This window comes from Danio rerio, chromosome 9 (assembly GCF_049306965.1).
Source record: "Danio rerio strain Tuebingen ecotype United States chromosome 9, GRCz12tu, whole genome shotgun sequence".
Classification (NCBI taxonomy): Eukaryota; Metazoa; Chordata; class Actinopteri; order Cypriniformes; family Danionidae; genus Danio; species Danio rerio.
This window is the reverse complement of record NC_133184.1, coordinates 1,417,994-1,439,376: the sequence shown is the minus strand read 5'-3', so window position 1 is coordinate 1,439,376 and position 21,383 is coordinate 1,417,994. Positions and strand designations below refer to the sequence as shown.

At 40.7% G+C, this 21,383-nt stretch overlaps 1 protein-coding gene across 7 annotated transcripts in view; it reads left to right on the top strand.

Annotated features, from left to right (window-relative positions):
• The window catches only part of osbpl6 (oxysterol binding protein-like 6), a 70,214-nt gene that overhangs the window by 11,350 nt on the left and 37,481 nt on the right, over positions 1-21,383 (top strand). For all 7 annotated transcript variants that reach the window (XM_009304415.5, XM_073911430.1, XM_009304413.5 and 4 more), the window contains exons 2-5: positions 14,082-14,334; positions 18,373-18,495; positions 19,269-19,322; positions 19,675-19,788. In XM_009304415.5, the coding sequence (XP_009302690.1) occupies positions 14,188-14,334; positions 18,373-18,495; positions 19,269-19,322; positions 19,675-19,788 (438 nt within the window). In that variant the 5' untranslated portion in view covers positions 14,082-14,187. The remainder of the gene's footprint in view (positions 1-14,081; positions 14,335-18,372; positions 18,496-19,268; positions 19,323-19,674; positions 19,789-21,383) is intronic.

Sequence of the window (21,383 nt, the reverse complement as noted above, 5' to 3'; positions counted from 1 at the left end):
ATAGCGCATGTGTTTGGACTGTGGGGGAAACTGGAGCACCCGGAGGAAACCCACCGGGAGAACATGCAAACTCCACACAAATGCCAACTGACCCAGCCGGGACTTGAACCAATGCCCTTCTTGCCGTGAGGCCACAGTGCTAACCACTGAGTCAACAAACTTGTCACAATAAGTGAAATAAGCCACGCTGACAGGTTGCAAGTGACATTATAAGATATAGGGCCCTATCATACACCCGGCGCAGTGTGGCGCAAGACGTGGCGCAGTAGTCTTTTGGTAGTTTCAGCTTGGTGCAAGAGTCGTTTTGAAGTGTTGCACTACGCTGTTTAAATAGCAAATGCATTAGCACTCATATGTGCGTTCTGGTCTAAAAAGGAAGGCGTTCTGAGGCGGACCGCTGGCGCGTTGCTATTTTGAGAAACTATAATAGATTTTTCATTAGACCAAAACTAACCCGGTCTAAACTCCAGCGCAGAGTTGCACATCGCTTACACACTGCTTAATACACACAAGAGAGCAATAGGCAAATATCTTTACACATGAAGAAAATGTAAATATTAAGGATATATATATAGGATATAATAAGAATAGATATAGAATATAAATATAAAGGATTAAAATATTAGAAAACATATTATTTTCTATCCTATATAAATATGAAAAATCACTGCTTTTATGTCTTTTTCATCTCGGGAGGCTTTTTCAGTTCATTCATAACAATTTGCTTTTGTATGATGTTATTATTATTAGCAGTATTATTTATTATATCCATATTTATATGTGTTTTATTAAAAACAAGCTTAGATTTGCCCACCTGTCAGGTTTTAGATCATATGGGGCGCAGCATGTGTTTTAGGATATAACTCAGGTTTTTGAGCACACTTCATTATTATTGTTCATTTATTCATTTGCTGGAAATTAGAACTGAATTTAGAAACAGTTTTGAAACGAATATTTGCGCTTAACAAACAAAATTAATTATTTATATGCTAATTGATGTCTGTGTGTAAAGGTTTCCCTATACAAGAACGAATGTGAAAGTGATCCATTATCTCTCATTAGCCCCTTTCACACAGTGATACCGGTAAATATCCGGAAAATTTACGGAACGACTTTACCGGTATATTCAAAAAAGCGCTGTTCACACAGGCGAGGACGTTACGGAAATTTTCCGGAAAAGAGCATTCACACATCCATTCCAAAATACCGGTAAATTCTGACATCATTCACCACAAATGAGCTTGAAACGGCTGCGCTTGTATTTGTAAACATTTGACTAAATTACAAACTCTGTGGATGATCAATATTGTGAACAACTTTCGCAGGATCACTTTCGCATGTCGAGATCATAATATGTGTGTGTGCTGGCGCTCACAGGCTGTTTCATGGGCACACGCAAAGCTTGAAGGTAAACAAACAACGGCTTATCATAAGCATCTTATCGATGATTATTTGCACAGTTGGCATTAAGAAGAACATATAAACGTGATCTGACTAACTTCTAGCAGCTAAATGCGTCTGGAAAAATATTCAAAGGCTTTTATTCTCACAAACCGCGCGGACGTAAATGCGTCTGACTGTTGTGATTGGCTAAAGCAGACGGCTCACGTCAGCACGTTCTAGACGTGCACGCGCTTATTCCGGAAATATTCCTTCTGCGTTCACACAGCGCAGCATTCCGGCAAATTGCCGGTAATGTTACAACTTCTCTTTCCGGAAAATAGCCAGAACGAATTTACCGGTATTTTTAAAAAGGACCTGTTCACACATACAACCTTTCCGGAAAATTGCCGGTAATTTTCCGGAAAGGTCTGTATGTGTGAAAGGGGCTATTGTCACGCAGTAGATGCTCTGTTTAACTGTTTTCTGTTAATAAACTGTCAACTGTTTGCTTGTGAAATGCTCAGTTTTTCCACTTAGACTTACTTTGCGTCCTGTAAATAGTGAATGCGCTCTTGGCGTGACGCAGCTGAGTCTTAAAGGGAATTAAAAATGAGCCTCTAATTGGTTTATTCTCAAAACACACCTATAACTCATTAAGAAAATAAACTCAACCCTTTTAGACCATGTGCCACGGCGCAAAGCGCATTTTCCTGTCCTTAAATTAGCAAAAATGCGTTCTGACACACCCTGAAAGCGTTTGCGCCCTGCGTTTTGCGCTCTCTGCATGGACCGTCAAAATAGAGCCCATAGCATGCGCCAGGGATTCCCAAACTTTTATTCCGGGACCCACCTTGGCAAGTAATTCAATCTCAAGACCCACCATAATATTTTATTATGGAAAAATGGGTAAAAAAAAGTCATCCATTCAAAGCAGTCAAAAATATATGGTGTGCAGCTTTTTGGATTTTGGGATTTGATATGCACAAAATGAGACTCAAAGTGCTTTTTGTGGGATGCTGGCTGTAACTCTGATCATTTTTTTGTTGATAAAGATCCTCTTCTTTTTTCAGAAGAGAATATGATCAACCTTTGATCAAGCCCCTGCATTATGATCAAGCCCGTCACATCGCAGTAATTCCCTTGCTAGTGTATAGTCATAAGAAACTAAATAGCTTTTTGATCGACTACAAGCTGGGAAAACGTCAGATAAATATGCCAATGCAGTTAACATTATCGCTGAATTGATCTAATATTTACACTTTTGCTTGAGGAAGGAATGATGGGGGTAGTTACATTACTATATTTTCCATAACATCTATGCCCTTCTATAACATTAGCTGACGTTAAAACTAACAGATAGCACTATAGCTATTTATTTATTAGCAATCTGTCAACGCTGGAATGTAAAAAATATGGGACAACAAACAGCTTCAAATGATAGAATACATAGCAAACATTAGAAAATATTGACAATAAAATAAAAGGATTAGCCTATTAAAATCAAAGGCCTATACAGACATGAATAAAGCTGTAAAATCCACTTTTAACTGTATTTGCATATTGATTAAAGTTACTATAGTTATTTAGTGAAGAGCAGCTAATGAATCTCTCATTGTTTTGTTTGATAACAGAGGTGTTCATGTAAGAATGCACAGATCTATAATGAAGCATTCGACTACTTTAGTAACTGTTTGTGCTCATTTAAGAGAAAATTAGTAGTGTTTAAAATAAACACGCAGGACGGAGCTAAAAAAAGGAAAAAAACGAAAAAATTAAGCACTTTTCCGACGGTCCCTTACTGAGAGCTACACTCTGTGCGAGCTCTCCTGGCTAAACGCATATTGCGAGGGCTCAAACGGAGCAGTGCTCGTAATGTCGAGCGAAAAAAAAGAAAAGGCAGCTGTGAAACACAACCAGCTTTGTCTTTTTGTAGGAAACACACTTTAGATATTTTTAGGGTAAGAGGCTTTTAAGATATCGCCGTCAATTGTACTGGTTTTGATTCACCGCAATGTAAATGTAGCTGCAGCTATGTGTTGTTGCGCGACCGACCTTTGATCACTGTGCGACCCACAGTTTGAAAACCCCTGGCGTGCGCTGTTCCTTTAACAAGCTTTATTATGCTGGAAAGGAAACAATCATTGGCCGCAGTCTGTGATTTTCCAGGTATTTACCCCGCCACGATGCAATTTAGAGCTAAAAGACGCAGGAACAAAAACAGATTTATTTATTTCCCCCGCAGGCATCGGCCCCTGCGAGCATCTGAACTACATATCTGCAGATGAACAACTTTCATAATTAGAAATCTGCTGTTGACATTCAGCATCTCCAGCAAATGCCACACTGTTTGGTTTGCATTAGTGCACGCACACCTTTCGTCAGCAGTGCTGCTCCTGTAAATATTTCACACTTCATTTTTTCCTATAGGGTGACGCAGTAGGTAGTGCTGTCGCCTCACAGCAAGAAGGTCGCTGGTTCGAGCCTCGAAATAGTTTCTCACACATCCCTTTCAAAGCCTTCTGTTGTGTTTTGCTGTGATTTTGGACTGTTGTAGCTGTTAAATAGCTTGATATGGAGCTGTAATGTGCTCAAAACCTGCCGGAACTACTTTATCTGTGTTTATCTGACAATAACCAAACACCTTGGAATGACCATCAGCCAATCAGAATCGAGCATTCAACAGAGCTGTAGTATAAGGAACATTAAAATATACATGTTCTGCACATATTAAGACATACTTGTTAATGAATTGGTGTTTTTTGGCCACTTAAAGGCATAGTTCACCCAAAAATGAGTTTGAAGAATGCTGAAAACCCATACCTGTTGACTTCTATAGTATGTTAAGTCAATGGTTACAGGTATTCAGCTTTCTTCAAACTCACTTAAAGGGATAGTTCACCCAGAAATGAGTTTGAAGAATGCTGAAAAACCATAACCAATGACTTCCGTAGTATGTTAAGTCAATGGTAACACGTTCCTTTAAACTCATATTTCTCTTAAAGGGACAGTTCACCCAGAAATGAACATTTACTATGAGTTTGAAGATCCTGAAATCCTCTAACCATTGACTTCCATAATTTAAAAAAAAATACTATGAAAGTCAATGGTTTCCAGCTTTCTCCGAAATATCTTGAGCAGATTAAAGAAACTCAAAGGTTTAGAGGTAGTGAAGGATGAGTGAATAATGACTGACGTGTAATTTTTGGGTGTACTGGCCCTTTAATACAAAGTAGGACCTGCTGCCCTTCAGCAATGTCTGCTTTAATCCTCAAACATTGTCGTTGAGGCCTGGAAGAGTTGTTGACATGTCAAGAATGTCAAGAATTTCTGCACTGCCTAAGCAAATCCTCTTTGCATGCTCTTCTAAAGGATGAGGACACGCACTGGAATTAATATGGCAAACCACTGTCATTGAGAAGCTGCGATTCAGAAATGGTGAAAGGTGTTTGGTTTCCCGCACGGAGTCTTGTTTAATTTTCATACACTATAAGCATTCGGCTGCCGTGCTGAATTAACTACAATAGTTTTCACTCATTGAAATCTCTTATAACATTTGGTATATATTGACCGTGCATTGCCCATCAATGCAGTTTATTTAAAGAAATAAATCTCTATGTCTAATAGTTTGAGAGAATAGTTTGAGTAGAAATGATTATAAAGGCAAGCTATTTTTAAGGGTACCAACAGTATTATGTCCCTTTATACAAGATGTAAAATGTGTCTCTGATGTCTCTAGTGTGTGTGTGTGTGAAGTTTCAGCTCAATATACCACACAAATAATGTTATTTAACTCTTTTAAACGGATCCTTTTAGGCTTTGATCCTAATTGTGGCGTTTTGGTGACTGTCACTTTAAATTCAAATGAGATTGTGTTCTTTTCAGAAGAGGGCGGAGCTATGATGGCCTGTGTGTCAGCATGGTGGCAGATTCAAAAACAAGACTAATGTCCTATGCTAATGAGGGAGAGAGGGTCTAGTGGGCGGGGCTTTCCCCCTATGATGACATCATACAAAGGGAGAATGTCAAAGTGTTTCTGCAGACTGTTTATGTCAGCTGATTATAAAACAATAAAATTAATATTATTAATATATGATAAACAACCTCAACATATTGTGAATAAGGTGCTGTAAATACAGTATTTTAAAGTGGCCACAATATCAATATTGTAAATGTTAATTATCACAATATATTGACTCATTGAATATCGACATATTTCTAATGTGTGTGTGTGTGTGTGTGTGTGTGTGTGTGTGTGTGTGTGTTTAATCTGATGGAGAGATTTGTTCTCTGCAGTATGAACCGTGACAAGAGCTAAAAGCAGAGCAGAAAACAGATCGATACAGCAGTTTGTGCTTTGGGTTGAGTAAATCTGTGGAGTCATTGATATTTCATCAGCTGTGGGGAAACGCTGGATGAGTTTCTGAGGGAAACACTGGCTCCTGGTGTGCTGTTCTGAGCCCGTGATGTGTGTTTCAGTTAATATGCTGGAGGACGGTGGAAGCCCTTCAATTATAGATGTGTGTGTGTGTGTGTGTGTGTGTGTGTGTGTGTGTGTTCCCCAGAGTGCTTGCTAAGCATGTTTGTGTTGGGAAGGCCAGTACAGATGTATCCTGTTATCACTCGTGTATCTCTGCGCACACGCGGTCATGTTTTTCAGTAGTGTTAGTTTCAGTAGCTTCAGTTAATCAAATATATGCATTTATTTAAATGACGTCTAATTTATTAATTAAACATATTTAGTTTTTCAGTGTTTTGAGGCATATTTCGTGTATTCTGACCTACAGTATCCCCTGAGTAGCTATTTTAGAGGTACTAGATCAAACTATACAACCTATGCATCTAATTTGACTTGACTTTTAGGTTATAACTCCTATTCTACGAGAAAAAGTGACCGTTTTTAGACTGTTGAATGATATTTTTCGTGCACAGAGTGACTGGCGTGGTTATGCATTAACAATGGTATGAATTCTTATAGGAGTATATTTATATTATCTATTATTTTAATTGTTAATAATGTTATTTAACCCCTTTGGACTTTAGTTATGTTCCGAGTTTGAGAAAAATGCAGAATAGGGCTGCACAATATATGGTTATTATATAGATGGAAATAATATTATGATATATGGAAATTTAAAATAAGCTTTTACCGTAAGTTTATCGTTGGCTTTAAAACTCTCGCTGTGCGTAGAGCCTATTAGGAGTTCCTTCCAAATTTAGCTGTTCAAGTCATGTGGTGAAATAATTCTATTCATATCGCAATTAAGGGTGTCACGATCCTCCAAATCCTCGATTCGATTACATTTTCGATTTTAAAGTCACGATTCGATTTTCGATTATGAATAATTAATTGATTAATAACGAATTAATTATTTGTAGCCTACCGTTTAAACTACCTGACCTGCATGGTCTTTGTTTTACCCATAAACAAATCATACAGTAAATGAATAAAGGCAAGATACACACATAATCACCACCTGTCAATCACTTTTTCTGCGGGACTCGTGAATAGGCAGTGATCTGTGTCGTTATAATGGCGTCGGTAAAAAAAGACGCACAACCAACAGGAACCAGCCAACAGTATCTGAGGTGTTCGCTAAAAAGTACTTGTGTAAAAGATGGAAGCAGTGACTCGCTGACTGCCTTGACCCGCTGTCTCGAGCGCATGACAATGTTTGTTTGTCTGTGTCTGTGTGTGAATGAGTGTGTGTGGTCACGTGATGTGCGTTTTCAGAGGTAGTGAGGAAGAAGGGCTGCTCAGAAATGCTACACGCCATTGTAGATGTGGATCGTTGTCGTTCTAAAATGCCATTTAAAAATAAGACATATTAGTGTAAACAGGGTGTATTTTTCGCGAGCGGATTTGCAACGGGTGCGGGGCGGAGGATCGCGATGCGCCCATCGTCTATCATCCCAACCGTAATACGTACATAGCAGAGCTTGCAAACTGTGTTTTTTTTTGTCGACAACACGAACGTTGTTAACATAACAAACTGGAAATCCAAAATGCTTCCACACCGGCGACTTCATTGAAAGAGGAGAGGGTTTAAGCTCTGTCGACGGGTCTCCTGCGTCTGCAGTTTAACAAGCGCTTCAACAAGCCTGTTTTTTTCCCGCTTGGCAAGCCAAGCTGACGTGACATGGGGGCGTGGCAGCATCGACGATTCTATTTTTTGATTCGATAATCGAAGTTGAGTATAAATTTAGATCGATTTCGATTAAAAACCGAAATCGTGACACCCCTAATCGCAATGAAGATTGCAGAAAAAAATATATAACAACGTCTGATTTTTCTGATGTCGTGCAGCCCTAATGTTGAAGCATATTTGGTGATTATTGCGTGAACAGTTCCTTTAACATATAATTAGCATTATAATGGACAGGCAAATTGTGAAAATCGCAATTGATTAGCAAATGCAACCTTCGTTTTTTCCATCTATGAAATATTGGCAAATACATGTAAATAAAAAAAAACATTGCTTCTGTCTTCTGTCTGAACAAAATGCTGCCGCGCTTCTCTTCAACATATAGTAGATATTTGTCGCATTACAACAAGCAGAGCTTTACTGCTGTGTGTTTGGATAACGAAAGTCCAATACCAGCAGGTTTTAAATTTGGGAAAATGCTCCTGAACTGAATAAATAAAACATGACCTGACGTGATGTTTATTGAAATGGACCACCCTTACATATTGTTTTGACATCCTTCATGGCGGATCGAGTATTAATTTAGGGGGTAAATCCCTCCAAATCCCCTGTAACTCACACCCTGGTTTTAGCTTCTGACTGTCACTATGAGTATGTGTGTGTGTTGTGATTTTCATCATATTGTAGGGACCAAATGTCCCCACAAGTATAGCAATACCAGTACTTTTTGAAATTCGTTGGTCTCTCATGAGGAAAACGACTCATAAATCAGTATTTTGATCATGTAAAAATGCAGATGATACACAGTTTGTGTAAATAAATCATTACATGTAGTAAAAATCTATTAGTATTAGTTATTAAGGTATAATTAATAGTTGCTTATTTCCTTTTCCGATGCGTTCATTTTTTAGATAGATTATTTCAATGAGTCTTGATCCACACTTGTTTAAATATATAAATTTTAACGTTTTTATATATATATATATATATATATATATATATATATATATATATATATATATATATATATATATATTCATAAAGAAATCTGAAGAATTTTCAACCAAAATATTGTATTTAAATGAGTGTGGATCCCTATTTCATGAAATCATCTATAGGAAGTCCCCATAAAGATGGCTGTACACGTATGTGTGTTTGTTCCTTTGGGTCTAATTAAGCTGGTCAGAGTCTCTCTATACTGCATGACTGATCAATACTGCTGCAGGAAGACACATGTGGAGACTGTAACACACACACACACAGTCACACATTCACTACTCATGATGTATTATGCTCAACAGCTTTCCTCCACAGAACACTTACAGCTCATTTCATGCACACAGAAGATTAGGGTTCACTAAAAGTGTCCTCGATTGTATTACATTCCCTGTCCTTTCAGTTATAAGTAGTTAATCTTAAAGTACTTTTGAAATCATTGTTGTCATTATAATGCTTTGCTTAGATGGACACTTATTTTGATGTGCAGGCTAACACTGCAGAAAAGAGTCTCATCTCCCATTCCCAGTCAGTTGTGTCGCGTTATAACACATTTGCTATTTACATGGCGGACTTTGTAAGTGTAAAAACTGAACGCTTCACTAGCAAGAAAACAGTTAGACAGAGCATCTGCAGCATGAGGGTAAAGAATGAGCCTCCTCCATTCAGCCACTTTACTCTTACTCTTTACTCCTTTACTTTGTTGGAGTGAGGAAACGGTGGAAACTCTCTCCGCTGAACACATCGATTATCCCACACATTAGGGGTGACAAAATTAATTGTTTCTTCAGTGCACCGCGTTGCAGATAAGGACAATTCGGAATCGGTTCAATAATAATCATTACCGTTTATAATGTACTGACGTCATTTACCTCATATGCGCTCTGTCGCGAGGGAGGTGAGCGCAGGTATTTACAACACTCCAGGCGCCAACTACTTAAAAACGCAGAAACTGCGCACAATTTCCAACCCGGGCTCATTGTGGAAACGTAGCCCCGCGAACGTTTCTGTGGACCGCGAGATACATCCCGGGAGGTACGTATTCGAGCGTTTTTTGTTTTTGCGGATCCGCGAGAGGCCGCTGTGCGCGCTTTTTTGCGTCTCGGGCGCCTCTCGGGAGCGCGCGCCGTTCGCGCCCGTGCTGTTCTTGCGCGAAAAGCCGCCGACCCGGCCGCCCTCCTCCTCCTCCCCCTCCTTCCCTAAACCCGACAGGGTCAGTTTCAGAGAGCTATACCACATTATTAGTGTGGTATTTTGAGCTGAAACCTCACTACCCATTCTAGGGACATCAGAGACTTATTTTACGTCTTGTAAAAAGTGGCATAATTGGACCCCTTTAAGAGATAATTAGCATTAATTAAAATATTAATTTAATATATATTTGGTTATTTACTTGGAGTCACTATAGCTGCCATCCAGCAGTCCTAACATCCTCCTATACGTCCGGCTTTATAAGCTTCAGACCAGCACAATGACAATAAAACCCACACAAATAGCATTATGTCATAATATCCTGATCTGATCTGATGCGCTGGTCAGAAGCTGTGATAATAGGAGACCCGCAGATTGTGTGACAGCCGCAGCAGCTTAATGCAGAACCTGCTCGAGTAATCTTTATCTTTTCAATGTTGTTTTCAAGCAGCCTCCGGGTCCTAGTGCCCGCCTTTGCACTCGCAAATGAAAACAACTGATAGGAAAATACACAGATAACACGAGTTTACTTTTGTTTAGGGATTAAATACGCTGTAATTAGTGTCATGAAATCGTTTTTGGTTTAGTTTAATTGTTAGAAGCTTTAGAGATTTTGAAAATAAAAATTAGCCACTTATGATTGTTTCTAGGTGTTAATCGTATTTCTGAAATCCATTTGTTATTTGTGCCACAATTTGCCAAAATATAGTAATCATAAACTGGACGCTCAAAATTCTGATTTTTGTTTGTTTTGCAAATGAGTGAATGATCATGCTACTAAAATGATTTTGCTTGTAGATTGTGGCGTGGGTTTGCTTAAAGAGTTGGTAATTAATTATATAATATGTATGTAAATGACATTTTATTTATTAATTAAACATATTTAGGTTTTCATTGAGGTTTGCACGGTGGATCAGTGGTTAACTATGTGGCCTAAGGTTGCTGGTTTGAGTCCCGGCTGGTTCAGTTGGCATTTCTGTGTGGAGTTTGGATGTTCTCCCCGTGTTGGCGTGGGTTTCCTCCGGGTGCTCCAATTTCCCCCACAGTCTTAACACATGCGCTATAGGGGAACTGATCAACTAAATTGGCCGTAGTGTATGTGAATGAGTGTGTATGGGTGTTTTCCAATACTGGGTTGCAGCTGGAAGGGCATCCGTTGCGTAAAAGCCGAAGCAAAAATGAATGAATGAACTGCAGTCCGGGCAGTTCTCGTTAAAGTGTGATCTTTGTGAAGGCTGCAACTCAAGGACTGTCAAACGCTTCATAGAGCGTCTCTTAATGACACCGACAGGGTGAGAAACACAATGATTCCTGCTCACAGCTGATTGGCTGATTTCCCTGATCAATAACATCCAATTCCAAACCCTCATGTCCTTCATAAACTGTGCTCTTTATTGAGCTGGAAGGATAAAAGAAATAGTTTAAAAGAAACAAACAACACCTTTTCTAAAGCTTTTTAAAAATGTTGTTGTTTATATACAGTTGAGTCAGAATTATTCTCCACCCTGTATACATTTTTCCCAATTTTCTGTTTATCTGAACACATTTCTGCACTTAATAGTGTTAATAACTCATTACTAATAACTAGGGATGTAACGGTATCAGAATTTCACGGTACGGTAATACCTCGGTATGAATGTCACGGTACGGTATTTATTGAATCATTTACAGGAAAAAACAAAACTTATGAAAATACTCCAAAAAAGTGCCAAAAGTGTCAATGACATACAAATTAGCCATCTATCTGTAAGCTATGAAACAGGAACTTCAATTTTAATAACAAAAAAATATTAAACCATGTAAAAAAAATTAAAGTTTCAATTTAGTATTGTTGAAAACTCATCACATTCAACATTTAATCACTCACTCACTTAGATAGAGATGGGTTTTAAGGAAAATTATCATATAAATGTAATCTGGTAAAAGCTGGTATCTCTGGGCATTTACAATGTCCCCTGCAACAGAAAAAAACCCTCTCATTTGGGACTGAGGTTTCTGGGACAAGAGAGATATGACTTGGCCCAGGTTGACAGCAGTGGGTAACGTTGTGCATTGTCTTTCCCCCACTTGAGAGGACAAACCATGAGTAAGATAGAGGTCTCATGTCTGCATCAATCTGAACAGTGTGCTGACAACACCGCTATTCAGTACGCGCGCGACAACACAGCTGATAAGAACTCGCGCGACAACACCGCTATTCAGTACGCGCGCGACAACACAGCTGTTAAGAACTCGCGCGGCAACACCGCTATTCAGTACGCGCGCGACAACACAGCTGATAAGAACTCGCGCGACAACACCGCTATTCAGTACGCGCGCGACAACACAGCTGATAAGAACTCGCGCGACAACACCGCTATTCAGTACGCGCGCGACAACACAGCTGTTAAGAACTCGCGCGGCAACACCGCTATTCAGTACGCGCGCGACAACACAGCTGATAAGAACTCGCGCGACAACACAGCTGATAAAAACTCGCGCGACAACACAGCTGATAAGAACTCGCGCGACAACACCGCTATTCAGTTCGCGCGCGACAACACAGCTGATAAGAACTCGCGCGACAACACCGCTATTCAGTACGCGCGCGACAACACCGCTGATAAGAACTCGCGCGACAACACCGCTATTCAGTACGCGCGCGACAACACAGCTGATAAGAACTCGCGCGACAACACCGCTATTCAGTTCGCGCGCGACAACACAGCTGATAAGAACTCGCGCGACAACACCGCTATTCAGTACGCGCGCGACAACACCGCTGATAAGAACTCGCGCGACAACACAGCTGATAAGAACTCGCGCGACAACACAGCTGATAAGAACTCGCGCGACAACACCGCTATTCAGTACGCGCGCGACAACACAGCTGATAAGAACTCGTGCGACAACACAGCTGATAAGAACTCGCGCGACAACACCGCTATTCAGTACGCGCGCGACAACACCGCTATTCAGTACGCGCGCGACAACACAGCTGATAAGAACTCGCGCGACAACACAGCTGATAAGAACTCGCGCGACAACACCGCTATTCAGTACGTGCGCGACAACACCCCTATTCAGTACGCGCGCGGCGACAACACCCGCTTTAGAGTTTTCCAGCTCTTTTTCATCCCCGCTTCTAGCAGCACACTCCATTTCCGCATTACTGGATCTGTAGCGACAACAGACCGCAAGGGATGATGGTCAAGCATGGGCTGATGGGAATTGTAGTTTTCGCTACCTCCCGTTCGCTTCATTCGCCTGAGCAAATTTTCTCAGAAGACCTATAGTTTTACAGAGTCATGCGACTACGGTAATATCGAAAAAAATTTATATTGCGGTATGACGGTATTTATAATACTGTTACATCCCTACTAATAACTGACTCTTTTCTCTTTGCCATGATGACAGTAAATAATATTACTCTAGATATTCTTCAAGACACTTCTATACAGCTTAAAGTGGCATTTAAAGGCTTCACTAGGGTAATTAGGGTAAAGTTAGGGTAATTAGGCAAGTCATTGTATAACAGTGGTTTATTCTGGAGACAATCCAACACTAATATTGCTGAAGGGGGCGAATAATATTGACCTTAAAATGGCTTTGCAACAATTAAAACCTGCTTTCATTCTAGCCGAAATAAAACAAATAGGGTCCCTCTTTATATTGTCGCTTATACCTGTGAACGTACATGGTAACTAGATGTGTGTAAGTACTATGTAACTACAGTGTATGAACACACTGGTACATGGTATTTACTAGTGTAATATTGGTGTAACTACACACATGTAACAACACACAATAGTATGTGTGAGTTCAAATGTGTAGCAGGACATTAGGAACAATGCTGTATTATATATGGAATACTTGCAGGTGTTTTCCCACTTCCACACCTGTTTGCATACCGTATACGTTCTGAACACTGTAATAAATTAAGAACGGCAGAGCTAACGCTGCATCAGAGGGTTTCACCTTGTGATACCACTGTAAATACAGGGTAAATCATCAGAAACTGTCTACTCAATATAAAGTGTAAAATGGTCACACATTACTGTAAAACCTAAGCCTTTGTGCAACTGTTTAACAACAGCAAACCACTGCCAAAAAAGTATAAGTGTATATAGAAATATACAAACGCCTTTTGTTTATATGTTGTTTTAAGTTAAACCGCAGAATCACATCAGTAATTTACATTAAAGGAGTAGTTAACCACAGATTGTGTTACTAATGTCCTGTTACACATTTGAACTTACACATGCTATTCAGTGTGTTGTTACATGTGTGTAGCGACACCAGTATTACACAAGTAAATACTATGTACCAGTGAGTTTATACACTGTAGTTACTTACTACTTTAGCCTACCCATGTACTCTGTGTTTCAGGTGAACTTGTGCAGTAGTTTGACTGGTCATGCTGTGCTTTGGAGGGACGAGAGACACTAAGTAAACAAGCGAGTGGAGAGAAAGAAGAAAAACCGCAGCCTCCATCATGTCCCGCCATCAGAGCCGAACCACCAGCCTGGAGGAGAAAGTGGCCACGCCCATCCACAGAAGCACCGCCCCCTTGCAGAAAAGCTCCACCCCCACGCACAAGAGCGCCTCCTCCTCCTCGTCCTCTCAGAGGGACAGTCGGCAGGTCAGACCTTTTAAAATTCTAATCACTGATTTCTTTTCTCTTTGCCATGATGACAGCACATAATATTAGACTAGATGTTCTTCAAGACACTAGTATTCAGCTTAAAGTGACATGTAAAGGCTTCACTAGGGTAATCAGGGTAAAGTTAGGGTAATTAGGCAAGTCATTGTATAACAGTGGTTTGTTCTGGAGACAATCCAACACTAATATTGCTGAAGGGGCGAATAATATTGACCTTAAAATGGCTTTAAAACTATTAAAAACTGCTTTTATTCTAGCCCAAATAAAACTAATAAGACTTTTCCAGAAGAACAAATATTAGAGGAAACACTGTGAACAATTCCTGAATCTGTTCAGCATCATTTGGGAAATATTTGACGAAGAAAATTCCCAGGAGGGAGAATAATTCTAACTGTGTGTAAATAATAATTTATAAATAATAATAAATAATAACAGGCGGTGTGTGGTGTATAGTGCAGGTTAGTGGTCCGTCCTGAATATGTCTTCATTTGCTGAGCATGTGACAGGCAGTGTGGAGGCAGACAGAAGGTCACATTCCCGTCAGCTGACTGGCTTGATCAAAGCAAGGCTATTAATTATGATCATAACGTCTGGTCCACAGCCAATTAAAGCTAAGAAGAGCCCACTGAGGCAGGAAGGCAGTGCTGGACATGTGCATCAGACACCCACAGCTGAAGCAGTCACATTACTGCAATAACTCCTCTTTACTCCTGCACACTTTATACGTTTTTTCTGATTGAATAGCTGTCTAATTTATAAAAATGGTTTGAGCAAATACAGTTGAAACCAGAAGTTTACAAACACTCTAAAAACAGGAACATAACCATTTCCAAAAAAAATTCTGATGGTAAATCATGCTAAAGGTTTACTATTTTGTGTTTGTTAGGATTGCCTAAATTATTTACATTTGCTAAATGTCAGAATAATGAGAGAATTTTTTATTAATTTCTAGACAGTTAAAAGTTTACACACATTTCCTTGGTATTTTTAGCTTTGCTTTTAAACTGTATACCTTTGGTCAAATGTTTTGGGTCTCCTTCCACAAGCTTCTCTCAATAGTTTGCAGGAATTTTGGCCCATTCCTCCTGACAGAATTGCTGTAACTGAGTCAGATCTTGCTCGCACAAGCTTTTTCAACTCTGCCCACAAATTTTCTATAGGATTGACATCAGGGCTGTGTGATGGCCACTCCAAAACATTCACTCTGCAGTCCTTAAAGCACATTTGAACTAATTTGGCAGTGTGCTGAGGGTCATGGTCTGTTTGGAAGACTCATTTGTGACCAAGTTTTAATCTCCTGGCTGATGTCTTGAGATGTTGCTCCAGTATTCCTCCATAATGTTCTTTCTTCATGATGCCATCTATGCTGTGAAGTGGACCAGTCCCTCCTGCAGCAAAACAGCCCCACAACATGATGCTGCCGCCCCCATACTGCACAGTTGGGATGGTGTTCTAGGCTTGTAAGCTTTCCCCTTTGTCCTCCAAATGTAACACTGCTCATTATGGCCAAACAGTTCAATCTTAGCTCCATCAGAGCACAGGACATGTCTCCAAACGTTAGTCTTTTTCCCAGTGTAATTTAGCAAGTTGTAATCTGGCTTTGTTGTTGATTCTGGCTTGTTGATTTTCCCATGTTGTCACACAAGGAAGCAGTGTGTTTGAGCTTTTCCTTTAATACTATTCTACAGTTGTGCCTCCAATTAACTCAAATGTTGTCGATTAGCCAATCAGAAACGTCCAAAACCTCGACACCATCATCTGAGCTTTTTCAGAGGCAGAATAATCTTATTGTGTGTAAAGTTGACTTTCAAGAAAAGTTATAACAATTTCTCAAAACATCTCTCTCATTATTCTGCTATTAAGCATAACAGAAACACATGTGATCATCCTGACTTACCTAAAAGAGAACATGTCTGACTTTATGTAAAATGGTTATGTGCCTATATATATGCCCAAATATATATATATATATATATATATATATATATATATATATATATATATAAATAAATTAAATGTAATCTATTTTGCAATTTACAAAATGTCTGCGATTACTTTGTTTACCAGTTGCGTTTAAGTGTTTGCCATGCTGTTTTGCTTATTCCTGGTACAGACCAGAATTTATTAGGTCAGATGGGACGGACTGTACCTCACGTTCATTTCATTCAGCATATACAACCAGAAAAGATTTTTTCATGTGTTGTTGGTTCATTTAAAAGTAGAGATTTTAAGCTTCATCTAGACATATTTCTCATGTCTGTGAAGCAAGTATTCGCTGAGATTCCAGTGCATGTGCCGACACCAGAAGATTTATAATGAAGCTGCAGAAACTGTCATAAAGACACACGTCTGGTCCCAGCCCCTCCCCCACAGAATCCTCAGTCTATAGCGATCAGTGATTGGCTCCTGTTCTAGAATGTGGGGCTTCATTCACCATATGGATTGTTAAACTATTCCTCATTCAAAACTATACAAGTGACATGTCTTGTGTTTTCTATAGTCTGAAGATGGTCAGATTTTGATTAAAGATTAGCAAAACATACTGATTTCCTGACTAACAATGTGTGTGCCCTAGTAGCAAAGAATTCTGGCCCAGATTTGGCATAAAGCTGGCACAGCAGGCATTCATCCGGCACTGGCATACAGCATGAGGGCCAAACATGGCCCGGGTTTGGCAGAGGTGGCACCGTCTTTAAGGCGGCACACAAGATTTGGGCCAGATGAAAAACGTAGTATTTGGCCCAGATTTAAAAATTTGATAAGTGGGCCATGTGAGTTTGGCCAGTCTTGACCCACATTTAAAATACACTAAAATCATTTTTGAGTAAAGAAAAAAAATTCTACCAATCAGGTCACTTTGAGAAAAAGCGTGCCCATAGTGTGCCTAAAGCGCATCACTCCATGGGTTTATCAATTTCATTGCCATCGTGACACACCAACCTATCTGGCCCAGTTCAGGCCCAGTTATGAGTTATTAACTTGGCTGAGACTTGGCCCAGATATGGTCTGTGTTTGGCCCTTGTCTGGAAGCCAGATTTGGTCCAGTCATGTACCGTAATTCACTGCGCAAAACCTGATTGTGTGGGCCAGAGCTGGGCCAGAGAAATTTTGCTATGTGGGTGAGTAAAATAAACATTACACAGTTTAATTCATGCTGACTTTAATGCTTTCTAAAAGATGAACCATCTGATTTTAGGCATGGATATAAGCATATTACATAAGCATTTATTAGTACCGTTATTTTCTGAGCCTCCCTATGTGGTCTGATAGAGTGTTTAGACCGAATAACTGTAAATAACAATACTTTCATGCACAGATTAAAATAAGTGACCATTTGTTTTGCATTGATGTCAGGAGCGGTGCTAAAATGTCATGACGGCTCGTGTGAGAGTGCTGATCAATACAGACGAATACTGATTAATACACTTCGGGAAGAGGGTAAATAAACCTCACCTCTCTCGGCTGTTGCCATGGCGATGGCGAGAGCAGAGTGTTAGTTGTCATTAGCATGGACTAATTGGTGCTGTTTACCAAGGTGACCATCTGCATTCTGATGAGCAGATTCACCTGTGCTTACAGCGTACACTCACCGGCCACTTTATTAGGTACACCTGTCCAACTGTTTGTTAACTCAAATTTCTAATCAGCCAATCACATGGCAGCGCCTGCTTTGCGTCGCGCCATGCAGCACCATGCATTTTAGAATTATAAACATAGATTTCTATCAGGATACACACACTGGCGCCGCAAGTCGGCGGGCATCCTCAGCTAGGACTTAGAACACTGTTCGTATTTCTGCCACGCCACAGAGCGCCATCTGAATACGTTCATTTTAAATAGCACGCGAATGTGCGCGTCTGGTTCGTGATACTTCCAACGGTCATGTGCGCGCCGTGTCTGAGCGGTGTATGTGGTGTGCGACCCGCTTTAGAAGGTGTCTGGTGCATATGGAGAGTGAAGGGGTGTGTCCATCCACCGTGCGCTGCTCCTCATTCTCAGTGTTTGTGTGTGTTGTAGGAGCCGGACAGTTGGGAGATCATCGAGGGTCTGAGGATTGGACAGACTCATGTGCAGCGGCCCGAGAAGCACGAAGGCTTCATGCTGAAGAAGAGGAAGTGGCCTCTGAAGGGCTGGCACAAGGTCAGTGGTCACCAACCATTCGTTTATTTTCCTTCGGCTTAGTCCCTTATTTATCAGAGGTCACCACAGCGGAATGAACCGCCAACTATTCTGGCATACCCAGCTCTGGGAAACACTCATTCCCACCCTCGGCATACCAACCCCATACACCCCACCTCCTCCTCCTTTATAATATATTATTGATTCATTCATTTTCTTTTTGGCTTAGTTCCTTTATTAATCAGGGGTTGCCACAGCGGAATGAACCGCCAACTTTTTCAGCATATGTTTTACACAGTGAATGCCCTTTCAGCTGCAACCCATCACTGGGAAACACTCACACACTCTTGCACACACTCACAGGCACTACGGCCAATTTAGTTTCTCCAGTTCCCCTATAGCGCATGTGTTTAGACTGTGGAGGAAACCCACACCAACACGGGGAGAACATGCAAACTCCACACAGAAATGCCAACTGACCCGGCCGGGACTTGAACCAGCAAACTTCTTGTTGTACGGCCACAATGGTAACCACTGAGCCACCCTGTGCATTCATTCATTTTATTGTCGGCTTAGTCCCTTTATTAATCAGGGGTCTCCACAGCGGAATGAACCGCCAACTTATCCAGCACGTGTTTTGCAGCGGATGCCCTTCCAGTGCTGGGAATCACCCTGTGCACATTCACATAACTGAAATATTCATGGGCTTGCTTTTCCTCCGTTTTCCTCTTTGTGATCTGCTTGTTTATTGTGAATATTGATTGTAATATTTCCTCCTCTCTTCTTCTCCGCAGCGTTTCTTCGTCCTGGATAACGGCATCCTGAAGTACTCCAAATCTCCAGTCGATGTGAGTGAAAATGTGTAGTTGTCCACAAACATATTCAGCTGTTTGTTTAGTAGTTCTGCCAATGAAACCCTTCATTTAAATAGGAATAATTACAAATAATTATGAATAAAATGACAGAACTTTACAACATCAGCATGTAGTTAATGCATTTATTAACGTGAAAAATACAATGGAGAACACCTTTATTACAGTGTTTATTCATCTTTGTTGATGATAGATGAATGATGCTGTCAGTGATGTTTAGTCATGATTTGTGTTTTAATAATGCATTAGTTAATGTTGAATTATGATTAACAAATGTTTGTTCATGTTAACTAATGTGTGTGTGTGTGTGTGTGTGTGTGTGTGTCAGATTCAGAAAGGAAAGCTTCATGGCAGTATAGATGTGGGTCTGTCTGTGATGTCCATCAAGAAACGAGCTCGCCGCATCGACCTGGACACAGAGGAGCACATTTACCATCTGAAGGTGTGTGTGTGTGTGTGTGTGTGTGTGAGGCCGCGAAGGATCAACCGATTATGTCCTTCATTACTTGGGAAACGAAGGATGCATTTAGAGGCTGTGTTTGAAGGAACCTTCAAATTTTTTTGAAATGAGACAGCCTTCGTCGCGCTACAATGACAGCGCACTTCAAATGCATCCTTTGGAGGATGCAGCCTCTGAAATGAGACACAGCTGTAGACTGTGCTATGACTCAGTACACCTTAGCAGTCACTCAAAACACCCTAGCGACTACTTAATAACACCTTGCTCAGAACAGATATCATGTTATAGTTAAACACCGTTAGGTGATTCACTGAGGAATTCTGCGCTCACTGCCTGTAACGTTAACTTAGGCCGTACTCGCACTATGTACAGTTGCCTTGAACCATGCCAAAGCACGCTTGCCCCCCTCCCGTCTCCCCTGACGACCCGCACTCACATACAATTGGCCCTGGGCACGCTTACGTCATCGCTGCTGCGCTGTTCAGTGAGAAGCGCTCTCTCACTCAGCAGCACAGTGGAGATTTCTCTAGTTATATCCTTTCAGTTGTTTGATATGCAGTCAAATATTTCGCCAAACAGTCCTTCGGGATGCGGTGACACGCAGTCAGATATTTTACCAAATAGATCCGCCACTTTAAGCGCTCATAAACAATCATAAAGCTCTCGTGCTGCAGGGATGAGGAGGTCTGCTGAAGTCGCGCAGCTGTGGTGCAGTGAGGGGTTTGTGTATTAAATAAACTACGGCAGTTTGCGTTCACTGAACAGTAAGAATGATTAATAAATCCATATGAAACGGTTTCTTAAAGTCACGTCTCGCTTTCAGTTTCGGGCGTTTTGCACTCACACACAAGCGTACCGTGCCAAAGCCGAAAGTGAACCGCGCTCAGGCACATCTCTTCAACCGGGCCAGGGCCGGCCAAGTGAACCGTGCTTGAGCCTGATTCAGCGCACTCACACTTCTCAAACGGGAAACGGGCCTGGGCACGGTACGGATGGCATAGAGTGAGTAGGCCCTTACATTATGCTCACTATCCTCGGCCCGTTCTTAATTTTGATTCTGTAAGATGTCCAAGAAACCCTTATTAAGTCTGCACCTTTATTACAGCTCCAGACGGACATTTCTCAAAGAGGGAATAACAAAAGTCTTACCTGAGCCGGTGTGTGGGAGCTCGAGTGCCCATCAAGCACACTGTTGTGATCGGTAGCTCTCGATTGTTTATTAATGGCTGTGGCAGCGTTGACGTAATTTTGACAGAGTGTCGCTGTTTGATTCATACTCGTAATCAGGTCTTTGTGTCCGCGGTGAAACTGTATTTCGTGTTTGTAAAGTACACCCATCGTAAATTTATCAGTCCTTTACAAAAAGACAAAGAAAATGTTGCATCTGTGTCTGTTCTAATTGCAGATTTTGGAATTGTACTCTCGTAAAATTACGAGTACGCTCCATTTTCCTTTACGATTTTATAATTACAGATGCGTGAAATTTATTTACGCACAAAATATTTATGACAGCAGTTTTATTCCATTTGATGGTTTTGTCTAATAGCCGTGTGTAGCGTCAGTGGAATGATTGTGTT